Here is a 19,838-nt window from a genome sequence, read left to right on the forward strand (position 1 = left end):
AACGTTCCTCCAGGCCTTCCTGTCCTCTACGATCCTCTGGAGTCCATTTAAACTCATGCCTACTGCTTCAGTGACTCTATCCAGCCACCTCATTCTCTGTCGTCCCCTTATTCTTCTTTTGCCCTCAATCTTTTCCAGCATTAGGCTCTTCTCCAGGGAGTCCTTCTTTCTCATTAGGTGGCCAAAGTATTTCAGTTTCCTCTTCAGGATCTGGCCTTCTAAAGAGCAGTCAGGGTTGATCTCCTCTAAGACTGACTTGTTTGTTTGCCTTGCAGTCCAAGGGACTCGCAGGAATCTTCTCCAGCACCAGAGTTCAAAGGCCTCAATTCTTTGGCGCTCAACCTTCCTTATGGTCCAACCTTCACAGCCATACATTGCAACTGGGAAAACCCTATTGAGCCAATAGGGGCATACATTTCCTTCACATTCCATTATAGTGCCCTGTTTAATTCAGAGTCGGGGAATCCCCTCAGAAAGCCACCAGGGGACAGTAGGTCCCATACTTTAAATTACACTGCCTTAGAGCTTGCAGCACCTCACTGTGCCACTAGGAGGCAATATTGTCTATAGATTCCACTACATTGCCTTATTTTTCCCTGTTGAATCTGCACTAGGGGATGAATTGATCACGTGACCATGGAGATGCTCTAATGGTTGTAAGAGTTATTTTTTTTAGTGCTGTTGAAAAAACAGTTGCTAGACAAATGGTTGGAAGTGCAGGACCAACAGTATTGCCTTTCCTGCACTTACTTGTGCAGGGCAGGCTGAATTTAAAAAGCAGTTTTAGCAATGGTGGCGCAGTGATTAGAGTACAGTACTGCAGACTACTTCTACTGACTGCCGGCTGCCTCTAATTTGGCACTTTGAATCTCACCAGGCCCAAGGTTGACTCAGCCTTCCAACCTTCCGAGGTTGGTAAAATGAGGACCCAGATTGTTGAGGGTAAGAGGCTGACTCTGTAAACCGCTTAGAGAGGGCTGTAAAGCACTGTGAAGCAGTATAGAAGTCTAAGTGCTATTGCTATTGTCCTTCCTTCCTTCCTTCCTTCCTTCCTTCCTTCCTTCCTTCCTTCCTTCCTTCCTTCCTTCCTTCCTTCCTTCCCTCTGCCCACTGCCAGCAGTTCGATCCTAACCGGCTCAAGGTTGACTCAGTCTTCCATCCTACCGAGGTTGGTAAAATGAGGATCCAGATTGTTGACGGCAATAGGCTGGCTCTATAAACTGCTTAAAGAGGGCTGTAAAGCACTGTGAAGCAGTATATAAGTCTAAGTGCTATTGCTATTGTCCTTCCTTCCTTCCTTCCTTCCTTCCTTCCTTCCTTCCTTCCTTCCTTCCTTCCTTCCTTCCTTCCTTCCTTCCTTCCTTCCTTCCTTCCTTCCCTCCCTTTGCCCACTGCCAGCAGTTCGATCCTAACCGGCTCAAGGTTGACTCAGCCTTCCATCCTACCAAGGTTGGTAAAATGAAGACCCAGATTGTTGGGGGCAAGAGGCTGGCTCTGTAAACTGCTTAGAGAGGGCTGCAAAGCACTGTAAAGCAGTATATAAGTCTAAGTGCTATTGCTATCGTGGGTGCATCTTGACATTTTTAAAAAATCATACCCTACAGACATCTCACATACCCGCATGTGTGTGGCCTTCTGCGCATGTGCTTTGCTCATGCGGTTTGCACTCATGCACATGGCTTAGAAAAGGTGGCTAAATAGGGCGGCATAGCGCTGGGGTGGGTGGGATGCCCCACCCACACGTCGCCGCTACCAGTTCGCCTGAACTGGTATGAACTGGTGGTCCATCACTGGAAGTTTTTAAGGAGAGATTGGACAGCCATTTGTCTGAAATAAGTCTCCTGCTTGAGCAGAGGGTTGGACTAGAACAGGGGTCTCCAACCTTGGCAACTTTAAGCCTGGCGGACTTCAACTCCCAGAATTCAGCTCTCATTCAGGTGTTCAGCATCTGATTGATAAAGAACTTGAATAAACTGGGCTGGGCTGGATCTGGCTGAGCTACTGTCCCCCACCCACCCAATATATCAGGTAGCCAAGGTGTCGAGGCCAGCTCCGGCTCGACACATGACGCTACAGGGGTACGGATCATGGGAGCAGCCCCTAATCAAAGATCCAAAGGGATGACATATCAAGGACTTGTTTGAGGGCTGCAGGGATCTGCGTTTGGCAAGCATGGGAAAGGAATCTGCACACCGTTGGCCGGGATAGAGGGAGATGAGGGCTGGGCGTTAGAAAGAGCTGCTTTAGTTCCGGGATTTAGCAGATGACGTGGCAGCTGAGGCTGTCAGACGAGGAGGGAGAGAGTGGCCGGGTGTCCAATCAACGGAGCAGTTCAGCCATGGGGCGGGGCATGAACAGCGCGGGATGTTTAAAAGGGGCTGAGAGGCAGAAGCTCTCAGTGCTGACTTTATAGAGAGAGACCTCGACTTTTACTGAGACCCGGTTTGTAGCAGACCCAATAAACGAAGTCACTGAGATGGTGTAGGGTTTCCTGCCTGGGCAGGGGGTGGGACTAGAAGGCCTCCAAGGTCCCTTCCAACTCTGTTGTTATATTATATTATATTATGTTATCAGAAAGAAAACCAAATCTTCTCGTGGTGTCTGACACAACTGTGGCTGAGTGAGCTGAGAAAAGGACTACCAAACAACGCCAGGGGTATAGCATTACTATGGAGACATTTCCAGAGAAGGCAAGGCTGACTCAAGGCCAGGGATGAATGGGGCATTTAAGAAGGCAAAGGAGGAGAGTAAAACCTATCTGAGACTTAGCACTTTTATTTTGCTTCTTACATGTTCAATATTCAAATCCCATAAACAGTTCTGCCTTTTGATTTCAGACTCCGGCCATAAAATGTTTTCTTGGTAGGGCCCATCAAAACGGGAACGTACACAAGCCATAATGACTGTCCGTAGAGGTTGCTGCGGTATTTCAGGGTCTTAAAAGAGAAGATTTTGTAGAACCTTCTGCAAAGAAGGTGGTTATTTTTCGATCCTGCTTCATTTGGGCAATTAAATGACAAGCAGCGGACTTCATTTTCTAAGGGCGTCATTCCATTCCTCGTATGTGAAAAACAAGGAGAAACAGAATGGAAACTTTTCAAAGACAAACTCAGAATTAAAAGGAAACGTCCTGCCGGTGAGTACAATTAACCAGTGGAACAACTTGCCTCCAGAAGTTGAGGGTATTCCACAGAGGTGGGTTTCACATAATTTTATCGCTGTGCACTGAAAACATGAGAGTGTGCACACGTGCTTAGCTTGCGCGCCTTCCACGCATGTGTGTGGCCTTCTGCGCATGTGCTTTGCTCATGCGGTTTGCACGCATGGACGTGGCTTAGAAAAGGTGGCTAAATAGGGCGGCATAGCGCTGGGGCGGATGGGATGCCCTAGCCACACGTCGCCACTACCAGTTCGCCTGAACTGGTATGAACTGGTGGTCCTGTTGTGTCTCGCCCGCTTTCACCGCAGCCGGGGCCTTCTTATCTGCTTCCAAACGCTGAGGAATGTCCTAGTATGCCTCCCGGCCCCAGCAATGGCTCCATGCCCAGACAGGCTGAGGAGGAAGAAGTACCTCCAGCCCCTAGCTCTGGCTCCATGCCCAGGCAAACGGAGCAACTAGACCCCTCCCCCTCCCCCACAGCATGTGAGCCTGAGGAAGGTCAATTACCAACAGCTGCTGACTGGAGTGACCCTCGCTTCAGAAGAATTGATAGGCGGCGGTGACAGAAGGAAGGGAGGGGCAGGCCTGGATAAGTGCTGAGTCATAGAGCCACACCCCATGGCCTATATAAAGGATCTGCTTTCTGGCATTCTCTGAGTCAGGCAAAGTCTAACATATCTTGCTGAAGTCACTTTCTGGTCTCCTGCCTGCCTTGAGAACTTTGCTAGGACTTTGGCAGAGCTGCAGAGGCACACCTGATTTGGATTTCCCTGACCCGGTCGTCAGCGGAGGAGTGGGACACGACAGGTCCATCATTGGAAGTTTTTAAGAAGAGATTGGACAGCCATTTGTCTGAAATAAGTCTCCTGCTTGAGCAGAGGGTTAGACTAGAACAGGGGTCTCCAACCTTGGCAACTTTAAGCCTGGTGGACTTCAACTCCCAGAATTCCCCAGCCAGCAAAGCTGGCTGGGAAATTCTGGGAGTTGAAGTCTGCCAGGCTTAAAGTTGCTAAGGTTGGTGACCTCTGGACTAGAAGACTTCCAAGGTTTTTTCCAAGATTCTGCTTTTATTATTGTTATTCTATTAAATGAAGTGTTAATACCACTTTATAATGCCTTGGTAAGGCCACACTTGGAATATTGCATTCAGTTTTGGTCGCCACGATGTAAAAAGGATGTTGAGACTCTAGAAAGAGTGCAGAGAAGAGCAACGAAGATGATTAGGGGACTGGAGGTTAAAATATACGAAGAACGGTTGCAGGAACTGGGTATGTCTAGTTTAATGAAAAGAAGGACTAGGGGAGACATGATAGCAGTCTTCCAATATCTCAGGGGTTGCCACAAAGAAGAGGGAGTCAAACTATTCTCCAAAGCACCTGACGGCAGAACAAGAAGCAATGGGTGGAAACTAATCAAGGAGAGAAGCAACTTAGAACTTAGGAGAAATTTCCTGACAGTAAGAACAATTAATCAGTGGATCAACTTGCCTGCAGAAGTTGTAAATGCTCCAACACTGGAAATTTTTAAGAAAATGTTGGATAGCCATTTGTCTAAAATGGTGTAGGGTAGGGGGTTGGACTAGAAGGCCTCCAAGGTCCCTTCCAACTCTGATATTATTATTATTATTAATATTATTATTTAATGTGTGCCTGGATCAATTTATATATACTGTACATTCAGGAAAGAGAACTATCCATAAACTATGGATTTTTCCTAAGCTGTTTCTTATCGAGAGCAATTAAAGATTCAAAAACCCCTTGGGTCACAAGGTCCAGTTTAATTGATTTCGTCGAGAGTTACTGTCAGAATGGTGTCTTCATTTCCTCGTCTCACTATTACTGCCAGGATGCGGTTGTTTCGAATGGCCTCTGTCACATGCCGGGTTGAGGTGACTTGTTTCCCGTTTATGGCTGTGATGACATCTCCATCTTGCAGGCCAGCTCTGGAAGCAACCCAAACCAGGAAGTGAGTGGTATATTTGAACAAAAGAAACGAAACCGATAAAATCCATCATCAGGCAAGTGACAGGTAGCTCCATCTTACCTGACATTAGGGCCATTTCAGGTCAGGTTCTGGATCAAGAAGCACACGTTCCTTGTGAGGTCAACACCATATTATCGTATTTTTCAGAGTATAAGACGCACCGTCACCGTTTCCCCCCCCAAAAAGGGTGAAAATCTGGGTGCGTTTTATACTCCGAATGTAGCCCCGCCCAGCTTCTCAAACAGAGGCTGAAAAAAGCATCAGAAATGAAGTTTCAGAAAAAAAGCCTCCAAACAGAGCTTTAGATAAGAAGCCCCCAAACAGAGCTTCAGAAAAAAAGCCCCAAACAGAGCTTCAGAAAAAAAGCCCCCAAACAGAGCTTCAGAAAAAAAGCCCCAAACAGAGCTTCAGAAAAGCAGCCCCCAAACAGAGCTTCAGAAAAGCAGCCCCCAAACAGAGCTTCAGATAAGCAGCCCCCAAACAGAGCTTCAGAAAAAAAGCCCCCAACAGAGCTTCAGAAAAAAATCCCCCATCAGAGCTTCAGAAAAAAAGCCCCAAACAGAGCTTCAGAAAAAAAGCCCCAAACAGAGCTTCAGAAAAGCAGCCCCCAAACAGAGCTTCAGAAAAGCAGCCCCCAAACAGAGCTTCAGAAAAAAAGCCCCCAATCAGAGCTTCAGAAAAAAAGCCCCCAAACAGAGCTTCAGAAAAGCAGCCCCCAAACAGAGCTTCAGAAAAAAAGCCCCAAACAGAGCTTCAGAAAAAAAGCCCCAAACAGAGCTTCAGAAGCTTTTTTTCTAAAGCTGTTTCGGAGGCTTTCAGAAGCAGAATTTTTTTTTTTTTTGGTCTGAAACGGAGTTTCCAAAGTTTCAGAGGCAGGAAAAAAAAGCAACAACAACAACAACAAAAAAAGCAAGGCATAGAGTTTGCAACCAAGGAACCTGTTGCTAAAATTCACCTCTGGGAACAGCTGATTGGGGGTATTCTGGGAGGCCGATCCACCTGCCAATCAGCTTTTTTCTTATTTTCCTCCCCAAAGACTAAGGTGCATCTTATACTCCAAGAAAATACAGTAATAACATGGGAGATCTTTGTGGAAAAGCGATGTTGAAATATGGTTGGAAGGACAGTGAAGAGCACCAAAAAGATCTCTGCAAACTAAAGAGGAAGACAACAAAGGCCACATAGTGCCAGCAAAAGGAAAGCAGTACACTAAAGCATGTTTGAGATGTCCATATTTGACTCAGAAAGACGATTAAGTAGTTTGGATAACTCAATGAAATGTGGCCAAGTTCACATGTTGCGATAATTCCTGGCCTGCTGAAATAAGGTTGGTTCAGTAAATTTGGTTGGTTGGTATTGAATTAGAAGATGAACAAGTAAAGGAAACAATGATAGCATGGGCCAAAAATTCTGGATATTCAATAGATCTAGACCAGGGGTAGTCAATCTTTTTATACCTATCGCCCACTTTTGTATCTCTGTTAGTAGTAAAATTTTCTAACCACCCACCGGTTCCACAGTTAATGCGCCGTGTATCGTCCTCTGCGCATGCCTCTTGCGCATCATGGGTTGGGTTTGGGGGTGTGTGTGCCAGCTACCAGCTCTGCTTGTCTGTTACAACTGGGAGGTGTGTGGGGAGATGCGCGAGCTATTCTGGGACGAGGCTGTTTTGTTTCCGGTCGCACTATAGCGCCATTTAGTTTCACTTACATAACGTGAACTAAACTTATGCGCGGGCGATACAAATAGTATATTTTCAGAAATTTAAATTGTCACGGGGAATTTTATGAAAACCTAATGAAAATGTTCTTAATGCTATGAATTTTTTTTAAAAAATCAATTAAATTTAAAAAAAGGAAAGTGCTTCAGTATCGGACAAAACCCCTACCGCCCACCATGAAAACTGGAACGCCCACTAATGGGCGGTAGGGACCAGGTTGACTACCACTGATCTAGACAAATGGCAACAATTGTGGGAGAGGAACGATAAATTAACAATGCCCGCTGCATATAAAGAGAATCAATATAAAATGTTTTATAGATGGCATATGCCACCTGAGAAACTGGCAAAAATGTTTTAAAGATAAATCAGCTAAACGCTGGAAATGTCATCAGTTGCCAGGCTCTTATTATCATATGCGGTGGGCATGCCCAGAAGCTAAAAGTTATTGGAATAAAATAAAGGGTTAGAAGGGTTAGAAGAAATGACCCAACAACACATTGACTTAAAACCGGAGCTGTTCTTATTGGGTATCCTACCAGAGAAAATCAGTAAGGAAAAAATCAAAAAATCAGTAAGAAAAAAAAATGCTCAGTCTTACATATAGGAAAAAAGAACCCTAAAACTAAGTACATACTAGATGGACATTACCTTACAGAAGACCCCCACCCCGTTAAAGACCTTGGAGTTTTCATGTCAAGTGATCTAAGTGTCAAAGCCCACTGCAACTACATAGCAAAAAAGGCCCTAAGAGTTGTAAACCTAATCCTGCGTAGCTTCTTTTCCAAAAACACTACACTACTAACCAGAGCATATAAAACATTTGCTAGACCAATTCTAGAATACAGCTCGCCTGTTTGGAACCCTCACCACATCTCTGACATCAATACAATTGAGCGAGTCCAGAAATATTTTACAAGAAGAGTTCTCCATTCCTCTGAAAACAACAAAATACCTTATCCCACCAGACTTGAAATCCTAGGCCTAGAAAACTTGGAACTCCGTCGCCTTCGACAAGACCTAAGTTTAACTCACAGAATCATCTATTGTAATGTCCTTCCTGTCAAAGACTACTTCAGCTTTAATTGTAATAATACAAGAGCAACCAACAGATTTAAACTTAATGTTAACCGCTTTAATCTAGATTGCAGAAAATATGACTTCTGTAACAGAATCATCAGTGCTTGGAATACTTTACCTGACTCTGTGGTCTCTTCCCATAATCCTAAAAGCTTCAACCAAAAACTTTCTACTATTGACCTCACCCCATTCCTAAGAGGTCCGTAAGGGGCGTGCATAAGCGCACAAACGTGCCTACCGTTCCTGTCCTATTGTTTTTGTTTTTGTTTTTTTCTTTTCTTTTCTTCTTCCTATATATATATTGATGCTTATACCTCCTAATATTTACTCATATATAAGTTTATATACTATATAATCCTTTTTATATGATGTTGTGACAAAATAAATAAATAAATAAATATTTATTTGATTATACATGTAATAACAGCAGCAAGAATTGTTTTTGCGCAAAATTGGAAAGCAGAGAAAATACCCCTGGAAGGAGAAATTATTTTAAAAAAAATAGACTGTGCAGAAATGAATAGATTAACTTTGATGATCAAAGAAAGAGAGGATTCAGAATATTTCAGAATATGGGATAAATTTTACCATTGGTTAGAAAAAGATAAACAACGGGTAATTATGCAAAGAAAGGTATAATTAGAATACTGGGCTTGTGAAAAAATGGTAATAGATTAAATTGAAGTAAAGAAAGAAGAAACAACAACAACAAAATGGAGCCATGAAGAAAACACCAAGATGTCACACGGAAGGAATGATTGATGTACTAAATGTTTGTTTGTCTATAAAATAATTTTTTTTTTAAAAAAAAAAGTAAATTCGGTTGGTTGGGTATAAATATTGTGTGAAACCAAAATTAAGCAAACAAAATTGTTGGCTTAGCCTAATGTGTGCACCTGATCAAAAGAGAGACTTCTAAAGGAGGCTCAGAAAAATTGGACGAGACTCGGTGAAGTTTGGATTTGCACCATGTTCCAAGATAAAGTGAGCTGCCTCTAGTTGTTCTTTCGGAGCCAACAAGAACATAGAAAGGAAGTAAATAAAGTTTTGGAATGTGGAGTCCCCGAACTTTCAATAGAAGAGAATATATGTGAAGTCCTCGGTTCCCTCTGAGCTTGGTTGTTTGCTTCCACATGTTTCATTATCTGACTAGGTAATAACATCATGATCATCAACATCAATATCAACATCATCATGACAAGCAAGCTCAGAGAGGACCAAGGACCTCCCTGGTGAACATACAGTCTCTTCTATTGAAAGTTTTGGAAGAAAGCATCCACTTCTTACCTTGCAGCAGCTGTTCCTGGTATCACTTCATAAACATAGACACCCGAGCTCAGGTTGGGAAAATTTCGATTATGCCGTCTCAGCTCATGGATGAGACTAAGAGAGAGAGAGAGAGAGAGAATGACAGCTCCACCAGCAGCAGCTCCAAATGCTCTTAAGACAAGCTAGTTGTTGTTGTTAGTTGTGAAGTCGTGTCCGACCCATCGCGACCACATGGACAATGTTCCTCCAGGCCTTCCTGTCCTCTACCATCCTCTGGAGTCCACTTAAACTCATGCCGACTGCTTCAGTGACTCCATCCAGCCACCTCGTTCTCTGCCGTCCCCTTCTTCTTTTGCCCTCCATCTTCCCCAGCATTAGGCTCTTCTCCAAGGAGTCCTTCCTTCTCATTAGGTGGCCAAAGTATTTGAGTTTCATCTTCAGGATCTGGCCTTCTAAAGAGCAGTCAGGGTTGATCTCCTCTAGAACTGACTTGTTTGTTCGCCTTGCAGTCCAAGGGACTCGCAGGAGTCTTCTCCAGCACCAGAGTTCGAGCTAGTAAGTTCATTATAATAAACTACTAGCTAGTTCAAGACAAGCTAGTAAGCTCTTGCAATTTTTCCTGGTTTCCTCTCCACACATATATTTACAGGTTACAATTCCCATCCTAGTTAATGCTGTCAGAGGTGAACATACCTAGAAGGTGCTAGGTGGGGGAAGGCCTACAGATAAAATAAGCTGGCAAAAGAACAAATAACAGGTGTGACATCCTTCCAACTTCCTCAGAAGTTAGCAAGAAGTTATTTGAGAGGCCATTTTCAAGCCAACAGATAAAAAAGCAATATGGCCACAACAATCGAATCTGAAATGAAATCCCTACCACCGCGAGATTAAGATGATCCCCCCCAAACCTCTTAGCCTTTTAGAAGTTAATAAATACTTGGCTGTTCCCTCAGACATTTGGGTCAGGGCAGATGAACTCTGCTACTATGAATGGTTAGTAGGTATTTTTATTTTTATTTATTTATTTATTTATCATATTTGTATACCGCCCTATCTCCCTAGGGACTCAGGGCAGTTCACAGGTGAATAAAAAGGTACATATAAATACAGAATAAAATAACAGTTAAAAAGCTTATTCTACATGGCCCAATTTTTTAAAAACAATATAAATAATAAAACCCATTAAAACCAATATAAAATTTAAAATCTAATCCAGTCCTGCACAGATGAATAGATGTGTTTTAAGCTCGCGACGGAAGGTTCGGAGGTCCGGAAGTTGACGAAGTCCTGGGGGGAGTTCATTCCAGAGGGTGGGAGCCCCCACAGAGAAGGCCCTTCCCCTGGGTGTCGCCAGACGGCACTGCCTAGCTGACGGTACCCTGAGGAGTCCCTCTCTGTGAGAGCGCACGGGTCGGTGAGAGGTATTCGGTCGCAGCAGGCGGTCCCGTAAATAGTAGAATTCATTCTTAGATGTTTGGGGGTTGTTTGTTTTTAATTTTGTAAGTCCCTTGTGTGAGATGGGCAGAGAGAGCGAAAAAAAGAGGGACAGAGAGAAAACAGACACGACAGATTGAGATAGATGAGGTAGGTAGGTAGGTAGGTAGATGATAGAGATTGAGATATAATAGAGATGAAAGATGATAGATAAATAGATAGATTAGATCAGGGGTCTCCAACCTTGGCAACTTTAAGACTGGTAGACTTCAACTCCCAGAATTCCTCAGACAGCTGGCTGAGGAATTCTGGGAGTTGAAGTCCACAAATCTTAAAGTTGTCAAGGTTAGAGACCCCTGGATTAGATGGAAGTTAGTGAGATTGAAGATAGAAAGATAGATGAAAGGAAGGAAGGAAGGAAGGAAATATATATATATATATATATATATATATATATATATATATATATATATATATATATATATATATATATATATATATATATATATATATATATATATATGTAGGTCTTTAGTTATTCGGGTTTTCTCCCGCGTTTAACACTTTAACAACAGAATAATCAGAGAAGCCATTGAGATAGAAAAACGCCCACACAGCATGAACAAACGAGATGATACCTCCCGCCTACCAGCCATTTGGAAACCCGCCCTTATTGACAAACGAGTCCCTAACACGAGGAATGACACCAGACCCACACTCACGAGGTCCACACAGGATGTCACCACCACACATCCACCCAGAAAGCAGACCCAAACCCACACTGATCAGGAAGCACGACCAAGGACCAGAAGCCAGACCGCAGCTGCAACATTAGCCATTTCAAACCCCTCCAATCCATACATACAGCAGACAGACACCCACTATGAAGATGTAGCATGACCACAAACACGAAGCCAAACAACAGCAATGCAGCTCACCAGCTCAAATCCCCCTGCAACTCAGACTAATCTGAGCACAACCAAGCCCCCACCAACACAGGACACACCCCCAGCCAATCAGAGCACAAAAAAACCCCATCCAATCAGAGCACAGCCAAGCTCCCACCCAATCAGTTCAAACCCCCACTAGCAGTTAAAAAGGAAGAAACAGCTGCAATCACACATTGCTCCCAGAAGCACGAAGCTGAAGCCTGAAGATGACGAATGAGACTTCGTTGAAACGTCGCCAAGACACTTCCAATTTTACGTCGGAGAAAACCCGAATAACCAAAGACCCACATATATATATATATATATATATATATATATATATATATATATATATATATATATATATATATATATATATATATATATATATATATATATAAAGAGATGATAGATAGATAAATAGATAGATAGAGCTAGATTAGACAGACAGACACCTTAGAGAGATAGATGGGTGGATGATAGAGCCTGTGTGAGAAGAAGAAGAATGGAAGGGTAGAAGAATGACTTACTTGAAAGTTAGGGGGACCATCCGGAGTCCCAGATACCTCTTCTTGGGAATTTTCTTACCTAGAGAGAAGCAGGAAATTAAAAGCATGCTTCAAAGGCCAAATTTTAAAAAAAGATGAAAAAATAAGGGTTAGTTAACAAAGGGGCCCAATGTTCTCCCACGATGAGACCGCTACCCTGCATTGTTCTGGCTACATCTGAGAATCACTGGAGCAATTTCTCGAGATCCTACCTTTCGCCTGTCGGTTGTGAGTTTCTTCCAGAAAGTGGCGGATTCGATCAGAAGGGATGGCAAAAGAGATGCCAGCCGTAACTTTCAGAGTATTCATTCCAATGACTTCACCATCCTGTGGAGAGGAGCAGGTGAAAGTGAAAATGAAGATTCAACCCAAGTTTATATACCCTGCAAATAAATACCCCCATAATCCACAGCCCTGGACTGCCATTTGTCAGAAACGGTGTAGGGTCTCCTGCTTGGGCCGGGGGTTGGACTGGATGACCTTCAAGGTCCCTTCCAACTCTATTAAAACAAAACAAAACAAAAAAGACCTCCAGCATTGCATGCTGTCATGATTACATGTCTCCCAATTCACATTTTATCACTCCTTCTGGATTAAGCATTCACTGACATTCATATGTTCTGAGTCAGTGGTGAAATCCAATTTTTTTTTACTACCGGTTCTGTGGGTGTAGCTTGGTGGGCGTGGCAGGGGAAGGATACTGCAAAATCTCCATTCTCACCCCACTCCTGGGGGAAAGATACTGCAAAATCTCCATTCCCACCCAGAGGTGGTATTTGCCAGTTCTCTGAACTGCTCAAAATTTCCGCTACCGGTTCTCCAAACTGCTCAAAATCTCTGCTACTGGTTCTCCAGAACCTGTCAGAACCTGCTGGATTTCACCCCTGTTCTGAGTTATACTCTGGTTTGCTTGTGGGGTTTTTTGGGGGGAGTTGTGTGAATCCAAATCCTTGTGGCTTATTCCATGAATAAAATATAACAAGTGGAACATTGTTGGTGTTTAGAAAAGGCAAAGAACAAGTCAACCGTCCTTACCAAATTCACCAATGGCCCTCCTGAATTTCCATACTGTGAATGAGAAAAGAAAGGAGTGATCGTATCATGGAAAAATGATTTTCTCCAAGTTTTCCAAGGTCTCTTCCAACCCAATTATTCCATGTCCTATGTTCTGGAGGCTAAACTGTACACTGAATGATTGATAGAACTAGGTATGTCCAGTCTAACAAAAAAGAAGGATTTGGGGTATAAATCCCAGCCTTCCAATATCTGAGGGGCTGTTACAGAGAGGAGAGGGTCAATCTAGTCTCCAAAACACCTGAGGGTAGGACGAGAAGTAACAGGTGGTAGGCCTGCTTATCGCCCTCCCCGAGCCTCTGTGCATCCCCTGCATTTACCTGCATCCAAAACGGGCCACATAGGGACTCCTGGGCGGGGCGGGCAGGGCGGGGCCAGCCAGGAGTGGGATTTGGGGGTTCTTTGAACTGCACAGAATCTTAGCTAGAGGTTCTCCCGAACCCCTGCGAACCCCTAGCAGCCCAACCCTGAAAGAGATCCATCTCTTCTGGAAAAGCCACAGAGAAATCTCTTACATTGATAATGGCGTCGGTCTGGATATATTCCATGTCGGAGTCCTTCATCCCAAGCTCCCGGCCGTCCCGTTGGGTACTGCTTACAATCCCAGTTGTCACTGTGTTTTGCAAGGAGAAGGGACTCCCCAGCGCCACCACAAACTCCCCAGGCCGAAGTTCAGAGGATCTTCCCAACAGGAGCACAGGAAGGGCTACCTGACTCAAGAAGAAAAGCATTCAAAAGTCAAACCTGGAGGCAACCATTTCTCCTAGTCTCCAGGGATGAACCATAACTGAACATGCAAAAAAGGCCAGCATTGTTCCTTATGGGTGTTAAATAGCAAACACATTTGGGAATCTTTCTCATAAGTGTTGTTTTCTTTGTAGTCTAATATATATGTATACACTATGGCTCTCTGTGTGTGTTCCAGCATAACTCTGGAATGCCTTGAGCAATTTCAACCAAACTTGGTACACAAATGACTTACTCTCTGGAAAGAAATACTGTGGGGGTAAGACACCCCTAACACCCCTCGGGGTGTGTGTTCGGTTAAGATACAGCCTATTGTCCCGTACAATGGCTTCTACTGGACTGCCTTAAAATGGCTTCTGCTGTACAGCACAGTGGAGTTGCCATGGTAACGGCTTCACAGTACTCCACAAGGGAGCTCCCACTGCTAAGGGGGAAAATCCAACATTTAGAAATTACCTTTGGTCTGGACATTTTCAACAAGGCTTTGATTATTCTTGAGGACAAATAATCAAGATCAGAAAAAAAGCATTACCAAATGATCATGGATCAACTAGCAAAACAACAAGGTGGTATCATTTTACTTGACGCTTCTGGGGGCGCAGGGAAAACGTTTTTAACTAATTTAATTCTACCAGAATCAGGGCTCAGAGTGAAGTTGCTCTTCCTGTCTATTTATTTATTTATTTATTTATTTATTTATTTATTTATTTATTTATTTATTTATTTATTTATTTACTTACTTACTTATTTATTTATTTATTTATTTATTTATTTTGTCACAACATCATATAAAAAGATTATATAGTATATAAACATATATATGAGTAAATATTAGGAGGTATAAGCATATATATATATGTAGGTCTTTGGTTATTCGGGTTTTCTCCCGCGTAAAATTGGAAGTGTCTTGGCGACGTTTCGACGAAGTCTCATTCGTCATCTTCAGGCTTCAGAAGCACGAAGCTGAAGCCTGAAGATGACGAATGAGACTTTGTCGAAACGTCGCCAAGACACTTCCAATTTTACACGGGAGAAAACCCGAATAACCAAAGACCTACATACAAACACCCGCGAAAACCTCAGAAAACATATATATATATATGAAGAAGAAAAGAAAAACAATAGGACAGGAACCGTAGGCATGTTTGTAAGCTTATGCACGCCCCTTATGGTCCTCTTAGGAATGGGGTGAGGTCAATAGTGGAAAGTTTTTGGTTGAAGCTTTTAGGATTATGGGAAGAGACCACAGAGTCAGGTAAAGTATTCCAAGCACTGATGATTCTGTTACAGAAGTCATATTTTCTGCAATCTAGATTAAAGCGTTTAACATTAAGTTTAAATCTGTTGGTTGCTCTAATACAGGATTGGGATAAATAAATACCCAAGTAGTGCTGGGTTATCAGCTAGTCATGTTTAATAAAGTGTCTTGCCAACTAGTAAACACCAAAGAAAGATTTTTTTCGCTACTAGAATGAGAAAGTTACCTGGGTGTCTATTTTGATCAGAGCAATGTCCAATTTATGGTCAACATCTTTGACCTGGGCGTCCACCTGATGGCCAGTTTTGAGCTCGACTTTGATTCTCTGCTTCTTGTCGAGAACATGGGCATTGGTGAGGATTAAACCATCTTCAGATACAATGAAGCCTGAACCACTGGAAACCATAACTTCTTTCTTTGTGTAAGGCAGCCTGGCCCAGGAAGATAGACAAAATGCATAATAGATCCATTCTTGCCAACTTTGGAATTTGAGGAGGTGTATTTTTCAACCCCAGCAATTCAAGATCAGTAGACTGGGAAATTCTGGAAATTAATGTCCAATCCAGTAGTGGGCTTCGATTTTTTTTACTACTGGTTCTGTGGGTGTGGCTTGGTGGGCGTGGCAGGGGAAGGATACTGTAAAATCCCCATTTCCTCCCGATCAGCTGGCACTTGGGAGGCAGAGAATAGATGGGGGCGGGGCCAGTCAGAATTTTTACTACCAGTTCTCCAAACTACTCAAAATTTCTGCTACCGGTTCTCCAGAACTGGTCAGAACCTGCTGAAACCCACCTCTGGTCTACTCGTTCAAATACATCAAGAATATGAGAAACACTTTTGTTTCCACATGGAAACCGCTTCTGAACTTCATGCTTGATGTGGAAAAGAATGAAATTCTGACTCTGGGTTTTACAGATTAGATAGATAGAAAGCAAGTAAAAAATGCAAGTAGAAAAATAGGACCGCCTTTGGTGGGAAGGTAACAGCATTCCGTGCGCCTTTGGCGTTTAGTCATGCCAGCCACATGACCATGGAAATGTCTTCAGACAGTGCTGGCTCTTTGGCTTTGAAACGGAGATGAGCACTGCCCCCTAGAGTCAGGAACGACTAGCATATATGTGCGAGCGGAACCTTTACCTTTAATGTACATCTTACTGACTTCAGAGGATCTATTCTAAAGCTGCCTAAACAGAGATTCTAATAATATCTTTCATTCTTTTCTTTTTTCTTTTTGCAAATTAAACAAAGCAGGTACAAATGATTTTTTTAAAAATCCAAGCTATCTTACTTAAAACAGATATTAAATGCTAGTGAGAACACGCATTTCAATATTTGATGTAAATCTTTCTGCTCTGCAGACTAAAAGTTACTTGCACAACTTTTACAGCTGCAGTTCCCACTTTTTAATAATTGAAGGGGTAGATGATAAAATAATCTTTTAAGGGGAAAACTAGAAGGGCAGATAGAAGGTCATTTTCAACACCTAGTTAGAATTTGGTCAATGTCAACACCTACAGAGGCTTATCAATTTCATCTACAGAGAATTTGGTCATTCTCACCACCTATAATCAGTTTCTCTTACCTGCGAAAGAGTTCCAGGTGAACCACTGAAGGAGCAATTTTCTCCACCACATCAGCAATAAAGTTAAATTTATTCCTTGGGCTGTTGAGGTCCACAGCACCTGTAGAACAAAGTCTCCCCCAGTTCATTGAGGCATCTTAAAGCCAGTGAGATGCAATGCTAAAATATTTAGGGATTTGGGGTCCTCCAGTCCCCACCCCCAAATCCCCTTAGAAAACCATTGCACCAAATTAGATTTAGTTGAATGAACAACAGACGGATGTACTATAAGGAGTTACTATACACATCTTTTCCTAAAACTGGCGTCATCCACAGAGACTGACAGGGCTCCAACTCACATCATCACTGGTAAAAAGGCAGCAATATACTTTATTGCACCCGACACCAGAGAGACCACAAGCTAGATACTACAATACATACAGCACATTCCTTGGCTAAAATCCCTCATTTCGACCCTGAGCTACAAATATTCTCCCTTGTTCACTCAATCACACTGAAGCAACTATGCATTAACACAAATGAGCAAACCAGGATACTGGTTCATCAAGTACATTATTAAGTACATCATTACATTTGTGTAGAAGTATTATACATCTTTAAAAGGCTTCTCCCAAGCCAGTCCTCTCCACATATAAAACATACGAAGAATGGTTGCAGGAACTGGGTATGTCTAATCTAATGAAACGAAGGACAAGGGGAGACATGATAAGCAGTGTTCTGATATCTCAGGGCTTGCCACAAAGAAAAGGGAGTCAACCTATTCTCCAAAGCACCTGAGGGTAGAACAAGAAGCAATGGGTGGAAACTCATCAAGGAGAGAAGCAACTTAGAACTAAGGAGAAATTTCCTGACAGTGAGAACAATTAATCCGTGGAACAACTTGCCTCCAGAAGTTGTGAATGCTCCAACGCTGGAAGTTTTTAAGAAGAGATTGGATAGCCATTTGTGTGAAGTGGTCTAGGTTTTCCTGCCTAAGCAGGGGGTTGGACTAGAAGACCTCCAAGGTCCCTTCCAACTCTGTTATTCTATTCTATTCTATTCTATTCTATTCTATTCTATTCTATTCTATTCTATTCTATTCTATTCTATTCTATTCTATTCTATTCTACTTTTCCAGCTAGTGTTTTGATCTGTAACTGCCCACCTGCATGTGGGAGGGGGAGGGGGAGGGGGAAGCTGGCCTGTCTCTGAAGAGATTATTTTCTCTATCCAAGAGAAACGTGTGGACAGGGCTGGGGTGGGGTTTCACTTCTGCAAACGCCTTCTGTGCTTGGCCACTTTAAAGTGTCCAGGAACAGATTCCAGGTCTCCTAGGTGGTAAACTAAATAAGTGTCAGCTTCCTTAGCTAAGTAAAGGTCAGCTTCCTTACTTGTGGAAGCTGACCCTCAGTCTCCTCCTCTACCTCCTCTCACCACCTCCCACCCGCCTTGGACCCCGCACTCACCTGCTTCTCCGCAGTTTCCTTTATGGACGGGGATGACGAGCGGCTGGTGGCCAGAGCTGGACTGATGGTTCCGGGCGCGCAGCTGGCAAAGGCTGCTGTAGGTGCGCCCATCGCTGCCGCAGACGCCCAGCGGCCCCTCGACGCAAGTACAGGTGCCCGGTCCGCGGCTGTTCGGTTCCCGGTAGCAGAAGAAGCCCCGGGCGCAGAGGCCCTCTGGAGCGCACGGCTGACCCTCGCCCGGAGCGCAGTCCCAGCAGCAGCCGCAGCGGTCCAGCTGGAGCTCGCCCCCGACGGCCTGGCAGGCTTGCCGGGAGTGCGGTGGGCAGCGCATCCGCTGGCACTCCGCTGGGCACGGCGGCAACGGGCTGGAAGGAGAGGCCAGCAAGGCAGGCAGAAGGAAGATCATGAGCGGTGACCGGGCCATGGCGTAGGATGGAGCGTCCGTGGCTGCAGGAACCAGACTAGGTAGCCGCGCCGATGGCTCGCAGGTTTTATGCGGGGATGCCAGCGGGGTTGGGGCCAAGGGGGCGGAGGCCCGTGGGTAGCCGATGCCACCCATCCGCCACCCCCGCCAGTAGTCACACAGGCAGAGGCTCGGGGATCAAAACTTAAGCTGGCACTGGCGAACGTCAGGATGGAATCAGGGCTGTGGCTCTAGACCAGGACTTTAGCACAGAATAGAATAACAGAGTCCGAAGGGACCTTGGAGGTCTTCTAGTCCAACCCCCTACTTTGGCAGGAAACCCTACACCACTTCAAACAAATGGTTATCCAATCCCTTCTTTAAAAACTTCCAGTGTTGGAGCATTCACAACTTCTGCAGGCAAGTTGTTCCACTGATTAATTATTCTAACTGTCAGGAAATTTCTCCTTAGTTCTAAGTTGCTTCTCTCCTTGATTAGTTTCCACGCATTGCTTCTTGTTCTACCCTCAGGTGCTTTGGAGAATAGCTTGACTCCCTCTTCTTTGGGGCAGCCCCTGAGATATGGGAACGCTGCTATCAAGTCACCCCTAGTCCTTCTTTTCATCAAACTGGACATACCCAATTCCAGCAACTGTTCTTTATATATTTTATGTTTTAGGCTCCTACCTTTGAATCATTCCTAAGCTCCTGGCCCTCTTCTTCCAGATGCCACTGTTCAAAGAGCTTTTGCAGATCTGTTTAAGAGCCCTTTGCTAGGTTTGGAGAAGAAAAATTTAGTCCATCTGGTGGAATCAAGAGGAAGGACCTTCTCAGTGGTGGCTCCCTCCCTGGGAAACTCCATCCCTGTGGAAATAAATTTGGTCCCCACTTTGATATTCTTTCAAAAGGCCCTGAAGATGTGGTTTTGTCAGCAGGTCGGGAGACCTCAGGATGATATGGGACCCATCATTTATATTGATTGATTTATATTGATATATTGACCATCAACTGTGTTGTAAATATTGTACCTTGATGAAGGTATCTTTTCTTTTATGTACACTGAGAGCATATGTACCAAGACAAATTCCTTGTGTGTCCAATAACACTTGGCCAATAAAATTCTATTCTATTCTATCTATCAGGTGTTGGTTTGATTGTTCACACAAGGTGTGTGTGTGTGTATGTAGATTTATTGGTTTTTTTTTT

The 19,838-nt window shown here is 43.7% G+C and overlaps 1 protein-coding gene across 1 annotated transcript; it reads right to left on the reverse strand.

Annotated features, from left to right (window-relative positions):
- Positions 1-4,740: 4,740 nt before the first annotated feature.
- Positions 4,741-18,933, reverse strand: HTRA4 (HtrA serine peptidase 4). Its single transcript, XM_058194483.1, has 9 exons — positions 18,230-18,933; positions 16,785-16,884; positions 15,429-15,633; positions 13,713-13,907; positions 13,159-13,191; positions 12,336-12,450; positions 12,106-12,163; positions 9,231-9,326; positions 4,741-5,102 (listed from the first exon to the last, which is right to left on the reverse strand). Exons 1-9 carry the CDS (start codon positions 18,786-18,788, stop codon positions 4,937-4,939), a joined length of 1,527 nt encoding a protein of 508 aa, XP_058050466.1. The 5' UTR covers positions 18,789-18,933; the 3' UTR covers positions 4,741-4,936.
- Between the last annotated feature and the right edge of the window lie 905 nt (positions 18,934-19,838).

The sequence above is a fragment of the Ahaetulla prasina genome, chromosome 9 (genome assembly GCF_028640845.1).
Source record: "Ahaetulla prasina isolate Xishuangbanna chromosome 9, ASM2864084v1, whole genome shotgun sequence".
NCBI lineage: Eukaryota > Metazoa > Chordata > Lepidosauria > Squamata > Colubridae > Ahaetulla > Ahaetulla prasina.

What these genes read in the sequence shown, in the direction of transcription:
- HTRA4 (XM_058194483.1), bottom strand. Translation starts at nt 18,788, where the DNA reads ATGGGTGGCATCGGCTACCCACGGGCCTCCGCCCCCTTGGCCCCAACC. An exon ending in AGGAAACTGCGGAGAAGCAG is followed by an intron (nt 16,885 to 18,229) that starts GTGAGTGCGGGG and finishes TTTGTTCTACAG; the next exon opens with GTGCTGTGGACCTCAACAGC. An exon ending in CCAGGAACAGCTGCTGCAAG is followed by an intron (nt 5,103 to 9,230) that starts GTAAGAAGTGGA and finishes GGTTGCTTCCAG; the next exon opens with AGCTGGCCTGCAAGATGGAG.